The following is a 16,385-nucleotide window of genomic DNA, read 5'->3' as shown; positions in this document are numbered from 1 at the left end:
GCACCGACTTGATGGAACAACCCTACTGCTTTGTGGCTCAGAGGCATGATGGTGTTTTATGACACATGCTGTGTGATTATTGTTTGTCTGGAAGGTTTCTAAATTCAGTGGTTTAAGCTAACATCTCCCTCTATGTGTGTGTGTGTGTTGTAATTTCCTTTTCCTCAACTATAATATAAAGTAATTCATGAAGACAGCCAATGTAAACATTTTTTTTTTTTAATGACAAGAAACATGCTAAAATAACAAATTCCCTCCCTTTCCAGACTAAACCATAATTCCACTACCCATTTTAGCACACCGAATCACAATATCTGCAATAAGACCACATGACAGATTTTCTACTGGGATATTATGGCGACTCAGTATTGACTTAGTATTACTATGCAGAGACCAACCGTCACTGAGGGAAAATATTATTATTCCTTTTAAAATACTATCTTTGGCCCTGAGTAACCATGGCACCCACTTTGATCCCACCAGAAACTAAATGTCCTTCTCTCTGGTGTACGTCTGGCATTTCTTTGGACCTCACTCCTGGAGAGGACTTTATACTATTGGACTGTTTCAGAGTTTATCCTGGCTCAGATTGGGTCTGTGTTCAGTAACCAAACAGTGTGGAACGTTGCAGATAGAAATCCTATGAATAGAGCTGATGTGATTCCTTGTTCTAACAGAGAGGCGTGTTTATTCTACATAACATACTGTATCTCTGTCTGAACGTAACAAAATGTTGCGTCCTGCTGAATGCACCCTTGGCTGCTTCAGTAACCTTACAGTGCAAATGACAATTCGGATATCAAATGCCTGGGTAAATATTAAACTAAACCTTGCCTGTGCTCATTTATAATATTTTTGTTAGCTCCCTCGGAACCCTCATAGTCCTAACTCATTTTATGATCTGTTCTTCTCTGGAAAACATAATTCACATTTTTCCCCCTGTGCTGAATAAATGTTCAGGCCACACAGCAAAGCGCAAAGACCAATATATACAGTAACTACTGATATATATGCTTTAATGAGTGTCCTCCTAGGTTTGTTTATAACATCATTTGGCCTGAATGGTGACTGTCTGACTGATCTACAAATAATAATAATAAGTAGATATTTAGGATGCAAGGTGATTTGTAGATCAGTTAGTCTTCAGTCACTACCTGGTAAGTTTACTTCCTGGTAGGCCTACTTGGTCGTAAGTCTCCAGGCTGTGTTTTCAGGGCTCTGACCTGTCTCTGACCATACGGTCAGTCAGTAGCACAATCGTCTCAGCACTCTCAGCTAATTGCCCTTCTCTCTTTAATCCCACTGGACTCCAATGCTAATGTGGCATCATTTGAGATTAGGCTAACTACAAGCATGAAAGGCTGTGGTAATGCAGTGTAGGTTGCAGTTTACGATTTTTAAAGAACGCAAACAAGACAAAACGAAACTCTTGCCTTTTCACTGGCTACATTTTTAAACCGTGTTCCAGTAAGGTGGTGGTTAAGGGATGTTCAGAATTCTACCATTTTACTATCCAAGACAAAATAAGAAATTTAGCGCTACAACAGTAGCTAGCCTATGAAAAAGCTGGATTAAAAACATTGAGAGGAATCTGAGTGGTGTACTACGAATCTAGCTAGATGTACTCTGGCCTTTCTGAAGTTACCTATCTATAGCTTCACATTCCAGCTCAGGCTTCATCCATATTAGGAAGGTGGATATTGCTCGTCCGCCTGTCGCTAACTCTAGCAGGCTTGTAACTGCGTGTACATGTTAAACATGGCTAGTCGAACGCCAAACTCTTTCATTGAGACAATACTGAACCATCAATCTACGGCCGAGTCAGTGCCACATTGTTATTTTAGCTGAAATCAACATGAAAGAAAAGTTATCTCGCAAATTCAGGAAGCTATGGTGTGAAATAGGCTATTAGAAGTGCCGTCTGTCTTTTCTTTTATTAACTTATGTATCGTTAAAGCCGTCTTTGGTGTGCATATCAATGCAGGAGCACCTTTTTCCCCCATTCCTATAGAGGAAATACTTGTATAAAGTCATACAAAAGTTTTACTGTGCGTGAAGTCCTGTCATTACTAAATGTGTACTGTGATAGGTATTTTAATGTTACTATTTTTTTTACACAAACATTTGATGAATGAAATATTTAAAGCTGCATTACGTAACTTTTTGGGGGACCCTACCAAATTCACATAGGAAATGTTAGTTATAGATCTGTCATTCTCATTGAAAGCAAGTCTAAGAAGCGGTATGCTTCCCAGTCTTAAGTTTTGTTTCAGCTTCAAACAGCTGAAAATACAATATTTTGTGTTATTGAAAAGATACTGCATAAATTCACAGCGGTTTAGATGGTACAATGATTCTCTATACTAAACATTGCTTATTTTGTCACAAACTGAAAATAGGCAAAACGTTTGAATTTTAGCAACCATGAAATGCGCGAGCGATTTCTGCATATTGCACCTTTTAATCAGTTGTCTTCCTCAAATGAAGGGGATGATGACGCAATATTTGCAATAGGGAGGGAATCTTATTTCATTGGTCATCAACTTGCGGCTCAGACACTTCATTCTGGCTAAGTGGAGTTAGCCTGCCCTGAAGGAGGTTAGTTCTGAAAGATTCATTGCCATAGAAATGTACCTGGCTAAAAGCTAACTACTATTGTGTCACTGGCTATCCTGAGTTGAACTCAGTTGACCAAAGTTAGCTTGCTAACTCCTTAAACCAGATTTGTAGTACACCACTCAGACCTTTTGAGAGGGAGCCCATCCTCCTATGGCTGGCTAGGCATAGCCATCAAGGTCAAACAATTGTCAGGTCAGTTTTAAGTGCACAGGGTTTCCCTCTCCCTCTGATCTTGACCACCAGCCATGAGAGCCCAAAGATCAAAGACAAGGCTCTGGGGTGTGGACATGGAGCTAATAGAGAGACACTGGCCTGGTAGAAACCATAACCTAGCCTACCCAGAAGCCAGTGCTGTGATCAGACACTCAGGTCACTGCCCCTTTGTGATCACAAGACAGCAGGAGTGCTCAACCCCAAAGGCCCAGCTGTCTGTGATGATTTGGTAATTCATTGATCTATTTCCATCATTTGTTGGCTTAGGGCCTGAGACTGTGGACCCCTATGTCACAGTATACCAGAAGTTTTAAACCCGTTTTTGCGTTTTCACTTATGTTTCTTCTTCTAAAAGGAACAAAAGGATATATGAAAGTTGAATGTAGATTTCTCTCTAATCCTCTTCAGACTATAGGGGCTAAAGGATCCATCTAAGCTAAGACTTCTTAGCCCTCTTACCGAATTCTAACCCAGTAACCCTGGGAGACCAACAGCCAGTGTGTCCTGTTTTCCCTTCGAGGCCTGTACTTCTCTCTCTGTTTCTCTTTGCCAATCAAATGAGAACTGGTAATATAACTCAGGCTCTTAACTCATCAAAAGCACCCTAATGCAAGAAATAGAGCAGCCAAAAATATAATGCCAAATATTCCAGATTTAATGGGATCAAAACCAATTGTGTACTGACTGCAATTTGTTTCGGATTTGTAAACCTGTGTTTATCTTTAGTAAAGATATCAAGGTTATGGGTGTGTGTTGGGGGAATGCAATCAAACTTTCTCCAAATATATTATTCCCCATGTCACCTCCCTGCTTTTCACCTTCTACCTCTGGGGCTGGTCAGTGTGCCAGACCTTGTGCTGTGGGCCTGTTAGAATATATGTCAGGGTCAGCAGATAGCTGGATTAGACCAGACTGCCTGGATCGCTGTGCCTCCTCCACAGAGGAGCTGCAGGTCATTGGATTAAGGTTCGGATTAGATTCTCTCACTCACTCACTCACTCACTCACTCACTGGGGGAATTGGTTCTGCTGAGACGCTGGTGTCACACTGTCGTCACACACTGTCACCCAGGATCCTCGCTCCACGACACTTCCTCTTCTCTCAGTGTGGCTCAGCAGAAATAGATTACAGCACTCAGTCACTCAGTGCTGGTTGAGAGATGGACCATAAAATACTACCTAGGCAGGACAACACTATACAGTCATTTACTGACTCACCTGTTAACCTGCCTCTAACAGTGCTTCTGTAAGATTTGTGGGATTTTACTTTTGTGGATATCCATATACATCTGCGGCATTGAAAGGAGGAACTTTGTGCTTTGTTAGGAGTTTATGGCTTCAAATTTGAAGGTATTTTTGGGATCCTTGTCATTGTTCGGATCGCTTCAGAGGTTCATCATTAGTTATTGGGCAGCATTTGGGGACACCTGAAGAACAGATGTTATCCTTGGCTTTAAAGCGTGCATAGTATCTCCAATGGTTTTCTGTACAAGTGGTCTGGCTGCACTGTTGCTGACATTGGCGTATTCGACTACTGGAATAATCAATTAAATCTGACGTGGCTGTTGGACATCTGCTTGTATATTGACTTATCGGGAACACAGAAAGCCATCTCAAACCATTTTTTTTGTGTGTGTGTCCCCTGGTTGGAGCAGAGTATTGCTATGTTTTTCTCCTGGATTCTCTAGCAGAACTCTAGGGTAGTGCATTTGTGACATTTTGCATTCACGTTCACCTCCACCCTAAAGTTTCATCTCACAACACATACCCCTTAGGCTAAGGAGGGCCTTTCAGTGCCTTAAGTTGACCTGGTACCCCATGTCGTCTGACTCTTGCCATCTCACCGGGGCCCAGAGAGCTGTGTGCAGGCTGGTCCACCGGGGCCCCAGACCGCGGGCCCTGCTGAGGCCCATAAGGCTGGAGCTGGGGGTGTATGTGGAGAAGACCCGCACTAAACAGAAACACAGGTATTGGTGTCCTGCCGACAGCAGGCTCAGACGTAGCACTTTATTTCACTGTACTATTATGCTATTTCCTCAAGATATAGCGTAGATGCTGACTGCTACTGTATAGGTTGGCTACTTATTTTTTAGTAATTCCATTTCTAACCTATTTGGGACAAATCAGTGTCAGGTGGTGCATAAGTCATACATCTTACAGAACTTAATTAACAAGTTGTTTATGCCAATCAATCCCTTGGAAATTGATGCAAAGGAGTAGTGTTTTGGTAATAATACCACGTTATTTATAAGTAAATAGCAGCGAAGTGGTGTACTGTCAAATAAAAATAACCTAATCATATTTACATCTAGATTAAACTGTGGGGCTAATCTACACTCAACTCTACAGTGAGCTGGCTGAAGAAGCAGTGTCATGTCTTTTGCGTTTTTAACGATAACATAACAGAATCCACATTGGCTGGTATTTTAATTTCAGTTGCTTTCATCGTACTGTAGCAATGATTTTCAGATGACTGTGGGGGAAGGTCTTGGAATGGACTCAGGAATGAGGCTTGCTGAGCGATTATGCCAGATTTCTGTGGAATGGACTTCAGACCACGGGTGCTAAAAGAATGAAGTAGAATTCGTTTTCCTTGAAAACAAATGTCTGTCACTGCGCTGTATAATCATATTAGGCTTTAGGCATTGTTGAAAAGGCAGTGGAAGTAAGATATATTGAACTTTACAAATATTTTGGACAGTTTTGTATGGCAAAAACTGTTATGAAATCCAGAACGAGGCATATTATGTAACAATTGTAACTAAACTAAAGCATTCTGGAGGGTGAGAGGGAGTGGAGTGATTGTGTACATCAGAGCCTTGTGACCTGGCTCTACAGCAGTTATGTCTGGCGTATACTGTAATTCTAAAGAGAATAGATGTATTATATTGACTAAACCCAGAATCTTCATAATTGTACTCTTGGGCTTCATGTTGCTGAGTGATATTTAGCTTGGACAAAAAGACAGTGTTTGATTGGGCAAGGAAATCCTCTGTAAACTTCTCCAAGGAGCATGTTCATTGGGCATGAGGTTTTGTGTGTAGTGACATGAATGCACTCTCCTTCCTTATTGTCAGTGTGGAGATGAGGTGTTTCCTATTGTTTCACTCTAATCACTCCCACTGAAGCATTTAAGACCTGCATCATTATGTGTAACCTTTATTTAACTAGGCAAGTCAGTTAAGAACAAATTCTTATTTACAATGACGGCCTACCGGGGAGCAGTGGGTTAACTGCCTTGTTCAGGGGCAGAACGACAGCTCGGGGATTCGATCCAGCAACCTTTCGGTTACTGGACCAACGCTCTAACCACTAGGCTACCTGCCGCCCACAGCCTGACTGAAATAGAGTGTGTGGGCCAAACAGCTCTGGGAGGATGAGACACTCCTTCTCAATGCAGGGAAGGAAAGATGTCAGTTATCTTTACCATATAAACTGGACTTTAAACAGTAGCGTTATGGAAAGATAGACATGCGATAAAGGAGCTGAAAGGACAATGTCTCCAAGGTGCTCATGTCAGAGTGACAGTGATTCTTCTGACACTCTTGCTGTGGTAACTGCACAGTGACATGCATTCAGACACTGTTGCCATGGAGACATTTCGGGAATAAACTTTTCATTGTCATAAACCAAGTTTCCATCCACAGTTTTTATGCGAGTAAAGTCATACTGTTAAAAAAAAAAATCATGACATCTGTGATGGAAACAGGTCGTATTGCTACAATTTTATAAATGCAGACAGATCAGTTGTTTGACATGGTGATATCTTTTTGTGTCGTTTAAATTTTATTTATTTCACCTTTATGTAAACCAGGTAGGCTAGTTGAGAACAAGTTCTCATTTGCAACTGCGACCTGGCCAAGATAAAGCATAGCAATTCGACACATACAACAACACAGAGTTACACATGGAATATACAAAACATACAGTCAATATTACAGTAGAACAAAAGAAAACAAAAAGTCTATATACAGTGAGTGCAAATGAGGTAAGATAAGGGAGGTAAGGCAATAAAATAGGCCATGGTGGCGAAGTAATTACAATATAGCAATTAAACACTGGAATGGTAGATGTGCAGAAGATGAATGTGCAAGTAGAGATACTGGGGTGCAAAGGAGCAAGATAAATAAATAAATACAGAATGGGGTTGAGGTAGGTAGATAGATGGGCTGTTTACAGATGGGCTATGTACAGGTGCAGTGATCTGTGAGCTGCTCTGACAGCTGGTGCTTAAAGCTAGTGAGGGAGATATGAGTCTCCAGCTTCAGAGATTTTTGCAGTTCGTTTCAGTCATTGGCAGCAGAGAACTGGAAGGAAAGTCGACCAAAGGAGGAATTGGCTTTGGGGGTGACCAGTGAGATATACCTGCTGGAGCGCGTGCTGCTATGGTGACCAGTGAGCTGAGATAAGGCGGGGATTTACCTAGCAGAGACTTGTAGATAACCTGTAGCCAGTGGGTTTGGCGACGAGTATGAAGCGAGGGCCAACCAACGAGAGCGTACAGGTCGCAATGGTGGGTAGTGTATGGGGCTTTGGTGACAAAACGGATGGCACTGTGATAGACTGCATCCAATTTGTTGAGTAGAGTGTTGGAGGCTATTTTATAGATGACATCACCGAAGTCGAGGATCGGTAGGATGGTCAGTTTTACGAGGGTATGTTTGGCAGCATGAGTGAAGGATGCTTTGTTGCGATATAGGAAGCCGATTCTAGATTTAATTTTGGATTGGAGTTGCTTAATGTGAGTCTGGAAGGAGAGTTTATAGTCTAACCAGACACTTAGGTAGTTGTCCACGTATTCTGACGTAAGTCAGAGCTGTCCAGAGTAGTGATGCTGGACGGGCGAGCAGGTGCGGGCAATGATCGGTTGAATAGCATGCATTTAGTTTTACTTGCGTTTAAGAGCAGTTGGAGGCCACGGAAGGAGAGTTGTATGGCATTGAAGCTCATCTGGAGGTTAGTTAACAGTGTCCAAAGAGGGGCCAGAAGTATACAGAATGGTGTCGTCTGCGTAGAGGTGTATCAGAGAATCACCAGCAGCAAGAGCAACATCATTGATGTATACAGAGAAGAGAGTCGGCCCGAGGATTGAACTCTGTGGCACCCCCATAGAGACTGCCAGAGGTCCGGACAACAGGACCTCCGATTTGACGCACTGAACTCTATCAGAGAAGTAGTTGGTAAACCAGGCGAGGCAATCATTTGAGAAACCAAGGCTGTCGAGTCTGCCAATAAGAATGTGGTGATTGACAGAGTCGAAAGCCTTGGCCAGGTCGATGAATATGGCTGCACAGTAATGTCTCTTATTGATGGCGGTTATGATGTTGTTTAGGATCTTGAGCGTGGCTGAGGTGCACCCATGACCAGCTCTGAAACCAGATTGCATAGCGGAGAAGGTACGGTGGGATTCGAAGTGGTCGGTAATCTCTTTGTTAACTGGTAAAATATATTATGTGGGAAATGGTGGTGGAAACACCTATGTGCAAGTATTGATATAATAACCATCATATTGAAGTAAATTTGGAGCCACGTGATGGTGTAATGTGTGGTCCTTCCACTATGACTCAGGAAACCATGCAGTTTATTAGGCTACAAATTAAATAAGTTATGATGAACTTCGCGGGTTGGTGAAAGTTCACGGTGATATTGATGTTCCTTTCGAATAAATATTGAGGGTCTTATTCTGGTAACATGATGATTGATGCTTGACTGCCTTATCCATTATCCTACCCGCACTGTATCTATTAGCTGTTGGCCAGAGCACAAGCGCCAAGACCAGAGTGGGCACATTTGCTATTTAACACAAGTTTGTGACAAAAGTATTAGTGGAGTTGAAAATGCAATAGAAACACATTGATCTTTAGGTTTTTATTTGCTACATGAAAAGGTAAGTGAAAAAGTTAATTTTGTGTGCACTACGTCATCACGCACGGACTTCTATCCGTTTGGTGGAAACAACATGGGCCATTTTCTTTATATGGAATTTAGAATATTCATGAGACATTTTCTTCATATGGATTTTAGAATATTCACATACATTTTTCGCCAATTGGATGGAAACCTAGCTATTGTGACAGAGTTTTCGGACACCATTGCCATGGTAACGCCAGAGGCACACTGTTTCGGACTTGCTATAATACGGATGTTATTTCTCACTTTCTCTCTGTGTGTATTCAGGATGGAGGCTTCGTGTCTGGAGTTGGCGCTGGATGGAGAGCGGCTGTGTAAGGCGGGGGACTTTAAAGGTGGGACAGCGTTTTTCGAGGCGTCTGTGCAGGTGGGAACAGAAGACCTGAAGACCCTCAGTGCCATCTACAGCCAGCTGGGCAATGCCTACTTCTACCTGAAGGAATACGGCAAGGCCCTGGAGTACCATAGACACGACCTCACTCTGGCCAGGTGAGGCCACGGAATACCAGGAAACATCATGTCTGATCATGGATTCAAATTGTAGTTGAAGGATTTCAACCAATGGTATTAACATGTTTAAAAGATAAATTGTATAGACTGCAATGAATGTATATTTATACTGAAGTCATTCATAAAGCATAAGAGAGTAAACAGTTATCATTCATTGCACACTGTGCAGAGTGTACTCCTGTCGCCCTGCTAGAAAAATATAAGGGTTTGATACTGTTAATGTTGATGAGAGACCCCCTTGGTATTTAACTCAGATGGCTAAGCCTGTCCTGTGGAGAGGGGTGCAGTTGGTAGCCTGGCAGGGGGGTGATTACAAAGCCAGGGGGCTGCTGCCTTGATAAATTACAATAACAGCAGGACAACTGGAACCCTGTCCTAGGAAGGAAGCTACCTCTCAAACAGTTAGATCATCAAATCAATAAAGCTAATATTATAACATTATTGTAATAATTATATATGCCATTTAGCAGATGCCTTTGTCCAAAGCAATTTACAGTCATGCGTGCATAAATGTTTCATATGGGTGGTCCCAGCGGGAATCAAACCCACAATATTGGCATTGCAAGCGCCATGCACCTCTAGCTGTGTTATTGTACTGACAATGACCGCAATGGATTTGGCAAGACAGCATAAGCAGATCTGGATCTCAGGCTATGTATGACTGATAATGAGATACGGTCTCTATTCTCAGGACAATAGGGGACAGGATAGGGGAAGGGAAAGCCAGCGGTAACCTTGGAAACACGCTGAAGGTTTTGGGGCGCTTCGACGAGGCGGCAGTGTGCTGTCAGAGACACCTGGACATCTCTCAAGAGCAAGGGGACAAGGTTGCGTACACACACACGCACACACCGACATCCCATGGATTGGAGGATTGCACCTGTTTAGTACCTTTCACCAGATTTTTGAGGAACAGCCTGTTGTTTGGAAAATAACTATTGAGTGTGGTCCATGCTATTTTAGTTGAAACATTTCTTAATGCCTTCCAATGTCTCTATTTGTATTCTAAAGTCGCTCATTTCTTTCTCCCTTTTCCCTTTGTTTCTGACCAGGTGGGAGAGGCCAGGGCTCTGTATAATATAGGGAACGTGTTCCATGCCAAGGGAAAGCAGCAGTTATGGGGCTGCACCCAGGACCCTGGGGACCTCCCACCAGATGTCAGAGATACACTGCAAAGGGCTACTGGCTTCTACGAGTGAGTGTTATGCTGTATACAAGTGTAAATGTGACAGACCGCCTCGAATTGGTCTTTTGTAGCAAAACTTGAAATTGTGTTTTTTACATTGGATAAAAGTAGAGACTCCGAGATAAAAAATTGTATATCATACACGGCAGTTGAAGAACAAATGGAAAAGTAATTCTGCTTTGAAAGTTGATAAACTTGTAACCCCACTTTTGAGAAAATGTCCCTTTAATGTTTGGAACACCTACTGTAGAACTCTTCTTTGTCTACACCCATTCAACATAGTTCACACTCTCTTAAGCCTTAGCCCCACCCATCTCTTCAAGGATTCACATGTGAGGACCTGTGCTGAATAGTGAGTATGGTAGTGTACAACCAAAGATTTCAAGACTAAAGGCTGGTTTATACTACTTCTATTGACATGTCTGTGTACAGTTGAGGCAGTGACATCATGAACATTCTATAGTCATTCGATATCAAACTCGTCATTGTCGTTATGAAATAATCATTTTTTGTATAAACACAAAAAAGACAGGCTGAATGACATCAGCAGCATCGGAGTCCAAAATAGCACAACTGGTGCATAATAACACCAATAAACCAATCCTTTTAAAAATGAATTGAGTATTTGTCAATCTAGCAAACCAGGCAACTAAAAGCAACTTTCTAAACAATGTTTTTGGTTTGTTTCTAGTAAATGGTACAGTGAAATGGTTACTTGCATAGTAGAGTATTTCCAACTCATAATGTTAACACCCTGCATGAATCTACAGATAGATAAAGCTAACCAACTAGCTAGGTTCAATGTTAGCTAGCTAGCTAACATTAGGCTATAACTAGAAATGCAAATAGCTGTGAGAAATGAATAACATTTATACACAGATCATACACGTAATGTTAGCAAGTGAGCCAGACAGCCAGCTAGCCATGCCAGCTAACGTTAGCTAGCTAGCTAACAGTACGCTGTAACTTGGAATAAAAATAACTTTCTGACAAAATTAGAAACTTATAATACCTGAAAATGTAGCTAGCTAGACTCTTACCCGTATCAATAGATGAACGCTTCTCCCTCTCTCTCACGGATGTCATGGTTGCCCTTTAAGATGTATAAAAAACCTGTCGGGATTACAACAGCCTTCTGTGTTCTCTTTTCGACTCCCTCCGCATTTGCAATCAGAAGCCATCATTTTCTCCATCTTGTTAGCTATCATACTCTGATTCCACCGGGCATTCCACTGATTTCAAAACTCGGTCCTCCAGGAAGTGAAGAGCCTTAACAACACTAGTGCAGTTCTTCGTGATCTCTTTTTAAAAAAATGCTACTTTAGAAAGGATTACCTACACATACTAAGCAGCTCATGTTATAGACAGACGTGTGCTACATGGCAGACCAATCCGTACTCATCTCTCACATGTCCAGCCCATCCATTATCTCAGCCAATCATGGCTAGTGGGAAGGTTCCTGCCCTTTTCCGTGGATAAACCAACTAGGCTCGTAATTTAACAAGTTTATTTGTATTTATAGATGGCATACACATTTGTTTTCTAGGCACATGAATGTTCACATCTTCCAGAAGGCATTTGTGCTAAATGTTTTTAAAAAGTATGTTCAAATGCCTCTCCTGTGAAGTAGGGATGAGCGACATATGCCTAGTTTCCTGAAATTAGTCACAAATGAACACATACATACTCTCTCTCTCTCTCTCTCTATATATATATATATATATATACACACACACACAATACCTATATCCCACTGGGCTATTAGCACATTCAAAATCCTTCTCTGTGGGCAATTAACACTACTTTAATCCGTCTGTGAAGGAGAGGGATAAAAGTGAATTGCCTTTACAGTTTAAAAGCAATTACTGTAGTACACAATCCCTTGTGGACACACACTGAGATGCTTCCTCGGGCCTTTTGTTTGGTATGGCAACATGGTGACAGGCCAGTTGTCTATGTCAAAGCTTTCATAACTACTGATGTACTGTAGGCTGCTGTAAACATTGTGTAACCAGGAGGTACAAAATATACAGTGCCTTCAGAAAGTATTCATACCCCTTGATTTATTCCACGTTTTGTTGTGTTAAAGCCTGAATTCAAAATTGATTAAATATTATTATTTTCTCTCCCATCTACACTACATTTTTTTGAAAATAAAATGCAAAAATATGTAATTTACATAAGTATTCACACCCCTGACTCAATACTTTGTAGAAACAGTTTGGGCAGCAACTACAGCTGAGTCTTTCTGGGTAAGTCTCTAAGAGTTTTCCACACATGGATTGTGCAACATTTGCCTATTATTGTTTTCACAATACTTCAAGCTTTGTCAAATTGGTTGTTGATCATTGCTAGAGAACCATTTTCAGATCTTGCGTTAGATTTTCAAGTAGATTTAAGTCAAAACTGTAACTCTGCCACTCAGGAACATTCACTGTCTTCTTGGTAAGTAACTCAATTGTAGATTTGGCTTTGTGTTTTAGGCTATTGTCCTGCTGAAAGGTAAATTCATCTCCCAGTGTCTGGTGGAAAGCAGACAGGATTTTGACTGTGATAAGCTAAATTGCGTTTCCTTTTTATGCTGAAAAACTCCCCAGTCCTTAATGGTTACATGCATACCCATAACATGATGCTGCCACACTATGCTTGAAAATATGGAGAATGGTACTCAGTAATGTATTGTATTTGCCCCAAAAATAACACTTTGTATTCAGGACAAAAAGTGAATTGCTTTGCTACATGTTTTTGCAGTATTACTTTAATGCCTTGATGCAACCAGGATGCATGTTTTAGAATATTTTTTTATTCTGTACAAGCTTACTTTTCACTCTGTCAATTAGGTTAGTATTGTGGAGTAACTACAACGTTGTTGATCCATCCTTTGTGTTCTCCTATCACAGCCATTCAAATCTGTAACTGTTTTAAAGTCACCATTGGCTTCATGGTGAAATCCCTGAGCTGTTTCTTTCCTCACCGGCAACGGAGTTAGGAAGGACGCCTGTATCTTTGTAGAATGGGTGTATTGATACACCATCCAAAGCGTAATTAATAACTTCCCCATGTTCAAAGTGATATTCAATGTCTGTGTTTTTTTACCCATCTACCAATAGGTGCCCTTCTTTGCGAGGCATTAGAAAATATTCCTGGTCTTTGTGGTTGAATCTGTGATTTGAAATTCACTGCTCGAGTGAGGGACGGTACAGATAATTGTATGTGTGGGGTACAGAGATCATGTTAAACACTATTATTGCACACAGAGTGAGTCCATGCGACTTAATATGTGACTTGTTAAGCAAATTATTACTCCTGAACGTATCTACTTAGGCTTGCCATAACAAAGGGATTGAATACTTATTGACTCAGGACAGTTGAGGTTTTCATTTTTTATTAATTTGTAAAAATGTCAAAACACATAATTCCACTTTGACATTATGAGGTATTGTGTGTAGGCCAGTGACAATTGTTTTTTCAATTTAATCCATTGTAAATTTAGGCTGTGCTACAACAAAGTGTGGATAAAGTTGAGGGGTGTGAATACTTTCTGAAGGCACTGTAGAATGTTCACTCCAAGACAACAAAAATGTGACTTTGTGTAAAACACAATTTTGTAACAAACTCAAGTCCTCCTCTCTACTAAAGGATGAACCTGTGTCTGGTCAAAGAGCTGGGGGACAGAGCTGCTCAGGGGAGGGCCTTCGGTAACCTAGGCAACACCCACTACCTGTTGGGAAATTTTGTGGAGGCCATCAAATTCCACAGACAGGTGAGATACATATCCCTGGGATTTTAGTAAACGTCATATGATGTACGAGTAAAGAGATATACACACACACACACAATAGTGTGCGATAACAATTAATGGAAGGTGTTTTCACACTAGATCATTTTGCCCCTGGGTGAAAACACATAAGAGACACTTGCCTTTGTCTTTGTGAATGAGCTCAATGTAAGTGTATGATGTACTTACAAGACAAACAAGTATCAGTTTCGCAACACAATATTTTTTCCATCTAAAGGGTAAAGACTAGTCAAGGCCAACAATATAGTCACATAGTCGTGGCCAAAAGTTTTGAGAATGACACAAATATTAATTTTCACAAAGTCTGCTGCCTCAGTTTGTGTGATGGCAATTTGCATATACTCCAGAATGTTATGAAGCGTGATCAGATGAATTGCAATTAATTGCAAAATCCCTCTTTGCCATGCAAATTAACTGAATCCCCCCAAAACATTTCCACTGCATTTCAGCCCTGCCACAAAAGGACCAGCTGACATCATGTCAGTGATTCTCTCGTTAACACAGGTGTGATTGTTGACAATGACAAGGCTGGAGATCACTCTGTCATGCTGATTGAGTTCGAATAACAGACTGGAAGCTTCAAAAGGAGGGTGGTGCTTGGAATCATTGTTCTTCCTCTGTTAATCATGGTTACCTGCAAGGAAACACGTGCCATCATCATTGCTTTGCACAAAAAAAGCTTCACAGGCAAGGATATTGCTGCCAGGAAGATTGCACCTAAATCAACCATTTATCGGATCATCAAGAACTTCAAGGAGAGCGGTTAAATTGTTGTGAAGAAGGCTTCAGGGCGCCCAAGAAAGTCCAGCAAGCACCAGGACCGTCTCCTAAAGTTGATTCAGCTGCGGGATCGGGGCACCACCAGTACAGAGCTTGCTCAGGAATGGCAGCAGGTAGGTGTGAGTGCATCTGCACGCACAGTGAGGCAAAGACTTTTGGAGGATGGCCTGGTGTCAAGAAGGGCAGCAAAGAAGCCACTTCTCTCCAGGAAAAACATCAGGGACAGACTGATATTCTGCAAAAGGTACAGGGATTGGACTGCTGAGGACTGGGGTAAAGTCATTTTCTCTGATGAATCCCCTTTCCGATTGTTTGGGGCATCTGGAAAAAAGCTTGTCCGGTGAAGACAAGGTGAGCACTATCATCAGTCCTGTGTCATGCCAACAGTAAAGCATCCTGAGACCATTCATGTGTGGGGTTGGGCTCACTCACAATTTTGCCTAAGAACACAGCCATGAATAAAGAATGGTACCAACACATCCTCCGAGAGCAACTTCTCCCAACCATCCAGGAACAGTTTGGTGACAAACAATGCCTTTTCCAGCATGATGGAGCACCTTGCCATAAGGCAAAAGTGATAACTAAGTGGCTCGGGGAACAAAACATCGATATTTTGGGTCCATGGCCAGGAAACTCCCCAGATCTTAATCCCATTGAGAACTTGTGGTCAATCCTCAAGAGGCGGGTGGACAAACAAAAACCCACAAATTCTTTCAAACTCCAAGCATTGATTATGCAAGAATGGGCTGCCATCAGTCAGGATGTGGCCCAGAAGTTAATTGACAGCATGCCAGGGCGGATTGCAGAGGTCTTGAAAAAGAAGGGTCAACACTGAAAATATTGACTCTTTGCATCAACTTCATGTAATTGTCAATAAAAGCCTTTGACACTTATGAAATGCTTGTAATTATACTTCAGTATTCCATAGTAACATCTGACAAAAATATCTAAAGACACTGAAGCAGCAAACTTTGTGGAAATTAATATTTGTGTCATTCTCAAAACTTTTGGCCACGACTGTACAGTACATATCCAAGAAAATATATCAACTTTATTTTGTTCACAGAGACTTTCCATTGCCAAGGAGTTCGGTGACAAAGCAGCAGAACGTAGAGCCTATAGTAACCTTGGCAATGCTCTGATTTTCCTGGGACAGTTCAACACTGCCACTGAGTACTACAGGTTAGAAGAGCCTACCACACTGACACCTAGTGGACATAATGTATATCAACCAATGACGCTCAGAGCGTTGAATTACCTGCATGCATTCAAATTTAATAATGTTTTAGATCAATATAATGTATGAAAAAAAACTACATTTTAAAATAAATTGTTGGAATTGTGTGTGGGATAGTAAAAAACACATTAT

At 41.4% G+C, this 16,385-nt stretch overlaps 1 protein-coding gene across 1 annotated transcript in view; it reads left to right on the top strand.

The window, feature by feature from the left end:
* LOC120021255 (G-protein-signaling modulator 1-like) overlaps nucleotides 1-16,385 on the top strand; it is a 56,115-nt gene that overhangs the window by 10,134 nt on the left and 29,596 nt on the right. Inside the window, exons 2-6 of the mRNA XM_038964926.1 lie at nucleotides 9,009-9,230; nucleotides 9,943-10,078; nucleotides 10,304-10,446; nucleotides 14,077-14,200; nucleotides 16,083-16,198. Coding sequence (XP_038820854.1) covers nucleotides 9,009-9,230; nucleotides 9,943-10,078; nucleotides 10,304-10,446; nucleotides 14,077-14,200; nucleotides 16,083-16,198 — 741 coding nt within the window. The remainder of the gene's footprint in view (nucleotides 1-9,008; nucleotides 9,231-9,942; nucleotides 10,079-10,303; nucleotides 10,447-14,076; nucleotides 14,201-16,082; nucleotides 16,199-16,385) is intronic.

The sequence above is a fragment of the Salvelinus namaycush genome, chromosome 26 (genome assembly GCF_016432855.1).
Source record: "Salvelinus namaycush isolate Seneca chromosome 26, SaNama_1.0, whole genome shotgun sequence".
Lineage (NCBI taxonomy): Eukaryota > Metazoa > Chordata > Actinopteri > Salmoniformes > Salmonidae > Salvelinus > Salvelinus namaycush.
This window is presented reverse-complemented; position numbering and strand designations above follow the sequence as displayed.